This window comes from Siniperca chuatsi, linkage group LG17, assembly GCF_020085105.1.
Source record: "Siniperca chuatsi isolate FFG_IHB_CAS linkage group LG17, ASM2008510v1, whole genome shotgun sequence".
NCBI classification, from domain to species: domain Eukaryota; kingdom Metazoa; phylum Chordata; class Actinopteri; order Centrarchiformes; family Sinipercidae; genus Siniperca; species Siniperca chuatsi.
The window spans coordinates 16,421,145-16,431,596 of NC_058058.1; the positions used below are offsets into that span (position 1 = coordinate 16,421,145).

Below are 10,452 nucleotides of genomic sequence, written 5' to 3' on the forward strand. Positions count from 1 at the left end.
TCTCTCAAAGAGTGACAGAAATGTGTAGTAGGTTAATAAATTCAGTCACATGTCTGCAAGAGGTATAAATAATATCAGAGTGAGGACAGTAATAAGACAGACCACATGCTGCCAGAGCAAATGGAAGTGTGGCAATATATTTTTTCAAAAACTGATTAAAATTAATCTATCATAAGGTGATGACATTTATTCCAGCGACTCCTTATGGATTTTCATTATTTTCCGCTTTTTTGTCAGTATGTGAGACTAACATCAAACCCTCGGAATAAAACTATATAAAGCTCATCCACTGTCTCCAACTGTGGTGGAGAGAGGAGCAAGTGTATTTCATTTGCCTAAGAAATGACAAATACAGCATGCTAAACAGGAAAGACAATATAAAGCTCATTTGTTCTCCTACAAATCAATGCAGACCCTTTCCTACACGTATATTCATTTATTTGGCAAAATTAGTTGTTCTTATTCCTTGTAATCAGTCATGCAAGTGCCCATTAGGTTTGAGATTATGTTATTCAGTCTTCTAATGATAATGATCTGAAATGAATTGTATGTATCTGCTTAGAGCTCATGAAAATACATACAGAATTATGCTTTAAAGTAAGTTGCAGTTCCATAAACAGTATTGTTATGAAGCTATCAAGAGAAATTATTCAGACACAAGACAGACACCAGAGGATTGTATAAATATACTGTACATAAATAATATAAATCAGCTCAGCCCCCCTTCTGAGCAGTTAGAGATCAGAATCGGCTAGACAGCAGCAGCCACCATAGTGCCTACACAGGGTGGACAAAATAACAGAAACCACTTACGAGATATATTTACACTCTGCTTCTGCACAACAATTTCCCTCAGGATAAATAAAGTTCTATCTTATCTTATCCCTACAGTAAATACCTTAATGGTGAGGCTCATAAATTATTTATTTATTTTTGAGGCTAGTAAGTAGGCCCTCACCAACCCTGATTGAAAAACTTAAAACACTTAATGGCCACAAAAATGGCAATTTAATTGAATCAATACATCCAATAGTCAACAAAAACTTTATTATAAAAAAGGTGTTTCTGTTAGTTTGTGCCCCAATATTATTCAATATCTTGTCCTCCATTGCCCCTTTGTTCCTGCCTGAGGAAGATCACTGTAGAGAAAAAACAGTGGTGCCTACGACACTATCTGCTTTTAATATTTCAGCCACTCGTATTTCCATTTTCTGCCATTTTCAAAATAATTTCCCATCATTTCATTCTTTGAAAACAAGACAATTCCAAAATTCAGTGTCTTGCACAAGGTCACTACAGCAGGTGGATGCTTACCAACATGGGCTCAAGCCCAGCAATCTAATTGAAGAAATCCTCAACTGTAAGCAGTTTTTGTTCTTCATAACAATTTCCCACCACAAAATATAACTTTTTACTGAGAGTGAGGAGAGAAGGAAGAGAAGCCAGGTGGATGAATCCGAATAAATACACCTTTTATTTGACTGATTAACAGATCTGATTATACAAACGCCAACACAGAGCTCTGAAATAACAGGACCAATCAGCGAGACAATGACTGTACATTCTTGGTGAGACCCCTTGTTCTGACCCCCTTGCCCACCCGCAGTAACTATGGAACTGAATCACTAGTGCTTCTTTCTGTACAAGTAAACCTCAGCTACCCACCCCCTACTACCCTCTACCACCCTCCCTTTTCAGTGCACTGTCTGTTATCTACAGGTTTGAGCAGTATGTCCCACTAGGGAAGTTTGGCCAATTGTAGAACTGGGTGCCATGATGGACCTTAGGTGGCTTCTACACAGGACTAGTGCTTGAGTGTGAACTTTTATTCTGAAGTTTTTTTTTGTTTTTTGTTTTTTTTGTCATGTCTGGTTTGTGTAGTCTAGCAGACAGGGCTGCTGTAATAATAGTGTATGCACTGTTTTAAGAGCTTTAAACAGTAGTAGTGTAAGAGCATAGTAATGTTTTTTGCCTTTTGGTTGAAATGCAAACAGCCAAAAATCTCTCAACATACAGGTCTAGGTTGAAGTAACTTCCTTAATTTCCTCTTCCCACACACACACACACACACACACACACACACACAAATACTGGTATGTTTGTCCCTTCATCTTAAAAAAACAAGACTGTTTGCAATTTTGTTTCAGGCATATTATTTTTTGTTCTCAATCTCTTCCTCTGGCGAAGCATGACTTGCCCCACATACATTAAGCACACAATCACACAATCATCCCTAGAGTACCTAAGTGCAGTTTCTTCAACATGCGCCCTTCAGGAGTTCCTACAGTAAAAACACTAATTGTACCATCACAAGAAATGGATGGATAAAACACCCTCGCTTTCGTTCTTGCAATCAATCTTTTTTAACCCGCCTCTTACTTCTTCTCATCCCAGCCTCCACACCCCCATTGGTCCCCCATACCCATTTACTCTCATGTAACAGACAGTCTTTATGTAACAGTGACAAATACTCGCCCTCAGCGTAACAGCCAGGAAGAGAAGGTGGGGGGGAGGTGTTGGAAAAGTGGTAGGGGAAGAGAGGGTGAGTTCTTCTTTGAGGAGAAAGTGAAAGACGATGGGGAGGGAGAACTGTGTGTCCACCCCTCCTTTTCCCCTACGTCCCTCTTTCTCACCGCATCTTTGTAATGGAGTGGGGGGGGGGACAAGGGAGGTGGAAGATGACTGAGGTGTTTGGGTGGGAGGGGGGCAGGGTGAAGTGCGTTGGTCTTCATGTGTCCTGGCCGTCGGTGGCAGGGGTGTCGTTGGCATTGGGCAAGTCCGAGTCAGTCTCCCGGCTGGATATGCGGTCCAGCTCCGCCTGTACATCGCCCAGGCCCAGCTTCGAACCTGCATCAAGTGTGGGTAGATACATACAAACAAACAACTTCTAAATCACAGTGGAAACAATCAAATAATCTACTATAATAATAATAAACTAGCATTTTAGTCAGTGCAATAAAGAAGAAAAGTGCATTTTCATTGAGTGGTTAAGGCACAAGGCAATAAGCACAAAGGCAATTACACATGGTTAAATTAAGAGCTGGGTGAACATGATAACATTTGTAATAGTATTATTGTGATAATATGTTTTTTTTAGTATAATTAATTAGGCTTTTTTTTTTTTTACAATCTAATACTGTCAGAGAGGTAGTAAAATAGTTTGACTTTACTTTGTTGATTAGATTAGTTTTTGTAAATGTTTATTAATGTCATTCCTATGGTATTTAGATAGTCCGGGTTTAGTGCAATAATTTATATTGCAATCATACAAATGTGATCATATTCTACCTTATCTTGTACAAACAGACCTTTAGTAATACTATATATATTTTGCATATTTGCATATTAATACTTATTGCACTAAATATGTCAAACCTTTAGTTTAAAATTGTCTTTATTGTAAGAGACAAATATTGTGTTTGTTAAACATTGTATGACAGGCCTGCAATTTAATCAATATGCAACAATGTTTCATTCAAGCTTTTATGTTGCAGTAGTACCAATATACTGTATTGTAGTTACCTAGTTTAAACAGACCTAAGTGGAAGTCGGAGCTTATTTACTGTAATTTTGAATTTATGTTTATCTCTACTTAACTGTTATCTTTCGTTGAAAGTTCTAATAATTTAAACATGTTTGTAGAATATAGAAGTATCAAGATATATTTTTTCCCCCATATCGCCCAGCCTTAGTTAGAATCATGTGCAATGTTTGTGGCAGATGTTAGTTATGAGAAATGCAATGCAACATGCCAAAAAAAAAAAAATTGTAGAGGAGCAGAATGGAGACAGGGTGTTAGGAGGAAAAACTTATAAAAAGGTGCAATTGTCATTAAATCATCAGTCAATCAAATAAAATTATCCTGGCATGACTGGCACTTTATTCCCAATCAAATAGATGAGAAGAAAAGAGTGCAGTTCTGAGACATGTTGGCCTTTCTGCTGGTGATTTTTTCAAAGTTCTGGATCTTGAACTGATGTGAAATCAATACATAGAAGCCATATCCAATGAAACTTATCCTGAGGTTTCCTTCTCACATGATTAACACTCACTTGATGGTGCTTTTGTTTAAAAATTGTGCAATTGATGAAACTACCTGCTTTCCTAACAACAAAATTAAGGCATATAGTGCAAAAGTAAGTGGGGGGGGGGTCAAAGGAAATATAGGGATGCTTCTGAGAATGAACAATGACATACACAAGCAATAATAAATGAGAAATCTCTCTCACACACACCTTAACGTGGCCAGCATCCTCTGACTAGTGCATACACATACACACATTATGAATGATGTTAACAGTGTGAGATTAACAGACTATGAGCATATCTTAGAATGAAAAGACAGTCACACAGAGCTACAGACAGGCATAAAGATGATGGGTGTTTGTTTGTGTGGTTGGTAGATGCACTCAGACCCTTTCATCATTCTCTTTACCATGTGTTATATTCATGTCTGGAGTAGAGGACAGGAGAGTGAAGAGGTGAGAAAATAGAAGGACGGCAGATGGGAGGTGAAAACCAAAAAGAAGCTGAGTGATGAGGAATGACTGAAAATGCCATTAAATCCTAAAACATGATTGAATAAATTATCACTTTTTTTCTATCCTACAAAACCAGAGCATCGTAACGACCTCTAAAACGTAGTGTGTATTCTCACCTGACTTCCGTACTGTTCCTGGAGTGTTGTTACCGCCGCCTGGCGTCCCGGGCCCCCCTGTCCCTGCTTTCTTTGTCAGTAGACTGTTGAAGAAGTTGGCCAACACACCCTCACTGGTCTGACCTGCAGCATACAGGGATTAGAATTAACACACCCATGCACTGCGAGCAATGGTCATGGGTGGCTGTGTGCAGCGATGAAATGCATGACGTACCCGACTGTGGCATGGCGTTTGCTACGTTGGCCGCTGCGGAGCGGTTACTCGTCCTGGGGGAACCGGTTGGTGCTCTGCTGGTGGTGTCCTAATGAACAACAACAGTTTATTTCACACATATGGACACTGGAGGGGGGTTTCCTTTATTGTATCAGCCAAAACTAGAAAAAAGGAGCACGCACCACTGGTCGCCCTGCTGTCACAGCGGGCTGTTTGGCAAGCAGCGACTGCAAATTAGAGCACAATATGCACACTCACTCCAATTAGTATTCAATTAACATATCAAGATCCTCAAGTCAGATTTAATTGGAGTACCCACAAGCAGCAAACCAGCTGGCATTAACACAACAGAAATGTTCTCTGACCTGCAGTTTTACCAGAAACACTTGGTCATCTTCTGCCTGAATCTCCTTTTCATGTACAATCTGCTGACAAGCAAGAAAAAATAAATCATTTTTTAAAAGGCTTTCAGTTGTTCTTTACAGCTCTACTACAGCTAATAAATTAGATTGGATAAAACTCATGATCCCTGCAGGGATATTGGGTAAAGCTTAGTGCATTGGCTGCGAAAAATGATGTACAAGGTAATGATGAATCTGTTGCGCTGGAAGCTTAGCTTGCCTAAGAGGATCTTTCCAAGTTAGCCATTTTTTTAGTGGGAACCTGTACCTTTCTGACTGGCGGTTTGACTACTACGTCCTCAAAGCTGTCGTCTGCTTTTACTGTCTGGAAGTTCTCATGAAGTATGGCAATCTTCTTCTCATTGTCCCAACCTGAAGGACTGATTGAGTAGAGGAAGGGTTACAAACCAAATACAGGTGGCCCCACAGTCCACACACACACACACACAGGCAGGCTTACATGAAGACAGCATCTCTTTCCACCACTTGTGCCGGGCAGTGGAAGGGAAAGCCGTAGAGTCTGTGGACCAGATATTTGTACAGGATGTCCAAGTTTTTCATCTCCTTCACCGATGTGTAAACCAGGGACGCCCCGTCTGACATGGCTGTCAAGGACATTTTCAACACCACCATTTCTAAATACAGGAGCAAAAATAAAACTAACACCACAGTGACAAAAAACAAACAACAAAACTACAGCTCTTAATGACAGTAGCACTACTAATTGCGACCGGTACGCAGAAGAACTAAGGCAGTGTGCAGTCATGGCTCATTTTAAAGACTATAACACCTGAAAATGTAATACCGTTTCCACTCAGCATTGACTAGAGAAATGATTCTGAAAAACAAACAATTTCAAGCAGTACTGGGTAATCTATGACTTGTATCAAACTCTCTTTGCAACAAAGTAATAACAACAACATTTCAGATACAGCTTACAGTGGCCAAAATACTGCAATAATAATACTGCTGGGAACTTGAGAACAGAGCACCTTGTAATGCCGGTCACTCAGCTTTATCACCATCCTTCATGAACAGCTGGATGTTAGGAGAGAGTGAATGAATACTTAAATCTCAGGATCTGATAGGGAAATTGCAGAGTCAGTGGTATTGATCAGCAGCCCCATTAAAACCCCTGTATATACACTGTACTGATCAATAGTTTCATTGTTTTCTGACGCTATAATTTTTTTGGTTTATGCACCTTTTAGCTCCCAGCAGCCAAGGGCAGAGACAATGTTTAGTGAAGGATACACTGCAGACAGAAACGTCTGATGTGAGACTGGATGAAGTCCAGGTGTTCGTCTCTATAGTCGTGCTCCTTCTCCAATGTGCTGATGGCGTCACACTGAGGACAGATAAGTAGGTGTCAGACAGAGGTGAACGTGGGTAAGTAGATGCAATGCAAAAAAATACAAAGACTTTTCTTTAAGACCATTGCATACTGAAATTATTAAACAATGACTTTTCCACATGTTTCATAAGTCCCAGAATGACATTTGTACAGCACAGAGGACCATGTACACTTAGATTTTAAGGTAAAAGTAAAATATGTTTCCACACATAAGCTATGTTTATAAGCCTGCAGTGAGTGAGTGAGTGAGTGTGTGTACCTTGGTGCAGACCACCACCACTGGTATTCCCAGGTTGTGTGTGAGTGTGTTGTCTCCTAATGGCAGCAGCACGCTCTCCTCATCTTCACTCCTCCTCTGCAGGGTGCCATCCTCCCCACTGCCTGGTTCTGTGTACTCCTGAAACTGTTTTACAACTACACACACACAAACAGTACATTGACAAACATTAACTTACACAAACGATGATAAGCAAATAGTAAGCCCTGGGAGGGGTTACAATTTTAAACATGTGGCATCATCATTCTCATGACTGAGCCTCCTAAAACAAAACCCATGGAGGGTTTTTGGTCCAATGTAAAGCTTTTTCTAAAGGCTTTGATAAAGAGGCTCATTATCTAAGAACTGTTTTCCTACTACTAAGAGCATTTCCATGAAGAAACACTGAAGTACACTTTGTTTTCAACTTTATCTACTAGTCAGCCTGACTGCTGTCAGTATGACTCACGTCTGTGCTCCAGCTCCCGCAGCGTTTCCGGGGCAACTCGGAGTTTGTCGATGTGTTCCCTAGCGACAGCGGCCCACTTCTGAAGAGAGTCCAGGGCATTCCATGGCCGCGACATGTCAAGCGTTATCAGCAGCAACGTGTTGCCGATTGAGTCCACTGGCACAGCTACTCCCTGCAGACCTTTGTGGTAAAGGTCTCCGTCTAGCACCCAGGCATTACACCTAGTGTGGTCTAAACAAACACACAAAACAGATAAATACAAACTCCTATACAACCATAGTGCTAGATTAGGTACTCTCTAGTGAAAAAAGGACAAGACTACATGGACTTCAGACATTTATTGGTCTATGAACTGCAGGCAGTTGCTGGTTACCATCAATGTCGTCATCATGGACACTGAAGTAGAGGTATTCCAGGCCACGCCCTTTCATGTACTCTTCAATCCCCTGTAGCTTTGCAACCAAGGTGGTCTTCCCCGAACCCACCTCACCTAAAACACACACGCACACAAAATCAGTAAATAACAGAATTATGGGTAGTAGACTCGTCCATGACAATGCCTGAAAATAGTGACAACTGCCCATCACAATTTTCTAAAGCCCAAGGTGACATCTTAAAATTGCTTGTTTTATCCAACCAACAGTCCAAAACTGAAGGATATTCAGTTTACTGTCACATAGGACAAAGAAAAGCATCAGATCGAAACAATTGAGAAGCTGGAACTAGGAAATGTTTAGCATTTGTGCTTGAAAATGGACTTCAACGATTAATTGATTTGTAAAATAGTTGCAGATACATTTTCTGTCAATCACCTAATCGATTAATCAACCAATTGTTCCAGCTCTACACAAATTGATGTGTAGTACATTTATACTGTAAACAATCCAATCCCCTTGACTAGAGCCACATACAATAGCTTCATTATAGAGAGTTTGCAGTTTTCATGAAGGATCAACAGCCCTAATATACTGCATATGTATTGACAATGGTCTACATTTGTCCTGGCATTATTGCTAACCTCAGAGCTGACAGCATGACATTGTTATTGTGTGTGTTATAAGGTCAAGGCTGCATCCATTCTTGCACTATGCCATACTGACTTAAACCGACAGGGGGACTCTATGCATAACAAAGCAGAGCCTGCTGATGTTATCATGGATAGCATAACAGACAAATGGCTTTACAGTCACACTATACATCGGTAACCAACTCGCTGATTAGCTGGAATGGGTAGCAGGCTGCGGATTATCCCAGACGGATGTGTAGTGTTTGTGTGTGTGTGTGTGTGTGGCCTGCAGCGGGACACGAGGTCCGAGCGAGACAGGGAGGCACCCTGTCTGCTTCAGTCACATAAAGCCGCGTGGCCCCGTTCAAATAACACAGGCTGGTGATTTGTCTTGTCCCTTCAGCATCATCTCCACCTAGCTGCTACTAGCATAACTGGATGCTAGAATGACTTGCAGTGTTTCAAAGCGGCTCATAAGATGATGAGGGGTGTGTATGAGTGCGTTTGTGTGTGCGTGCGCGCTCCCGTGCGTATGTGTAGGCGCTCAGTAAAATACACCTGTCTCTCTCTGTTAGCCGACGCACCCGCTACCAGGCTTGAACACAAAAGCACCATCAGTCCAGAGCAAGCTAGCTTAGATATCGAGCAGTTTTAAGTCTACCAGAATGAGATGATCACCAGCTATTCTAGCTAACGATGCCTATTGGCTAACCAGGAGACTGCTGCAGACATACACAGATACCCACCCATGACCAGGACATTTTTCCCAGACGGTAGCTTTGATCTTGAATGGGTTGACACTTCACTCAGGATGGTGGACCTGCAGACAGAACAGCCCCGTTACAACACGGCCAAACAAGGCTTGTTCATTCATTAACAAACAACAGCTGACAGCGAGTAGCTAAAGCGAGCTAGTGCTGCTGTGTCACCAGAGCCCAGTCAGTCTGGTGCTGATGCTAGCTAGCCTCGTTAGCGACCTAGCTGTCAAACCAACCTCCTCCCAGCACAATGGACCCCTCTGCGCCTACAAACCTTGCTCATAATAACCCAGCTTAAATAACATATCGCCCACCATAAGTCCTGTCCGTCATCCTCCTCTGGGTTGGAGTTTTCCAGTGTGCTCTTAGGTCCAGTTGACGTGGAGGATAATAATGCACTCCTCCCTGAAGTCGCCATCTTCGCAGGGTTTGTTGTAAACCGAGCAGAGCGCCCGGATGTAGCAGCTGTGCGCTAACCTAGCCTGGTGCACCGCACGCGGGGCGTGGTCCGCCTGCACAAAGCTGGGCTCCCTGCTCCCAGGGAAATGATCTCATCAGATCTGGACTGGCCATACACACGAAATTATGTAGGCTACAGGAACACAGGCTACAACTGAGTATGCTACTCATGTCAAGAATATATCGCTGATCAAGAGGCTATAAGGAACATTAATTTATTAGCATTTTATGTCTGTGTAAATTGGGACTGATAGCCTACCTACATAAATAATGAACCAAATAGTCTGGTGGTACAACGCCTGTGGCTATTATGACAATTATAGGCTATTATAAAATATTTTGCTACAGTATGTGCTTGTTGTGGCCGATTTATCAGAATAAATGATCAGTATAAATGGGCTTTCATAGGAGCCACACAAATCCGTTTCAGACAAAATGCCCTCTTCAAATCAATGCCTTGATTTGTGATTTAATATGGCACCGGGCCTGAGCTTACAGGATAGAGATAAAGCTGTAATACCATGTAGGAATTGGATGCGCTTCAAACTGACTATCATGCATAGGCCTGTTATGGCTTTGACAAGATAATATGAAAACACGAGAAAATAAAGTTAATCAATCCAAAAAGTAGGCTGATGCAGCCCTATTAAAATCGTAAGTAGGCCTACACGAAAATAGAAATGAAAAAGTGAAATAATAAAACCAAGAGAATAGATTAAAAACATAAAAAATAAATGGAGGAAAGTAAGAGTCTCCATGTATTTATTTTTTAATCAAGAGCTATGCTGCTTATTTCAGCAGCAAAATCGCCTCATATACTGTGTTGAAACGTTTTAAATTCTTCTGAACCAATGAATCTGGTGGGCACAGCGTGAACT

The 10,452-nt window shown here is 41.3% G+C and overlaps 1 protein-coding gene across 4 annotated transcripts; it reads right to left on the minus strand.

The window, feature by feature from the left end:
• Window positions 1–1,455: 1,455 nt before the first annotated feature.
• dync1li1 (dynein, cytoplasmic 1, light intermediate chain 1) lies at window positions 1,456–9,686 on the minus strand. Of its 4 annotated transcripts, none has more exons than XM_044170879.1 (14): window positions 9,430–9,686; window positions 9,104–9,177; window positions 7,725–7,841; window positions 7,352–7,582; window positions 6,886–7,040; window positions 6,527–6,620; window positions 5,733–5,868; window positions 5,541–5,652; window positions 5,237–5,299; window positions 5,054–5,098; window positions 4,872–4,959; window positions 4,658–4,780; window positions 4,436–4,453; window positions 1,456–2,847 (listed from the first exon to the last, which is right to left on the minus strand). In XM_044170879.1, exons 1-14 carry the CDS (start codon window positions 9,531–9,533, stop codon window positions 2,729–2,731), a joined length of 1,479 nt encoding a protein of 492 aa, XP_044026814.1. In that variant the 5' UTR covers window positions 9,534–9,686; the 3' UTR covers window positions 1,456–2,728. The 4 variants fall into 4 exon arrangements, with proteins under 4 accessions (XP_044026814.1, XP_044026815.1, XP_044026816.1 ...); XM_044170880.1 differs by having other exon boundaries at window positions 5,237–5,296; window positions 9,430–9,680; XM_044170881.1 differs by lacking the exon at window positions 4,436–4,453 and having other exon boundaries at window positions 9,430–9,677.
• Between the last annotated feature and the right edge of the window lie 766 nt (window positions 9,687–10,452).

What these genes read in the sequence shown, in the direction of transcription:
- dync1li1 (XM_044170879.1), bottom strand. Translation starts at nt 9,533, where the DNA reads ATGGCGACTTCAGGGAGGAGTGCATTATTATCCTCCACGTCAACTGGA. An exon ending in CCATGATGACGACATTGATG is followed by an intron (nt 7,583 to 7,724) that starts GTAACCAGCAAC and finishes GTGTTTGTTTAG; the next exon opens with ACCACACTAGGTGTAATGCC. An exon ending in TGGTGGTGGTCTGCACCAAG is followed by an intron (nt 6,621 to 6,885) that starts GTACACACACTC and finishes ATCTGTCCTCAG; the next exon opens with TGTGACGCCATCAGCACATT.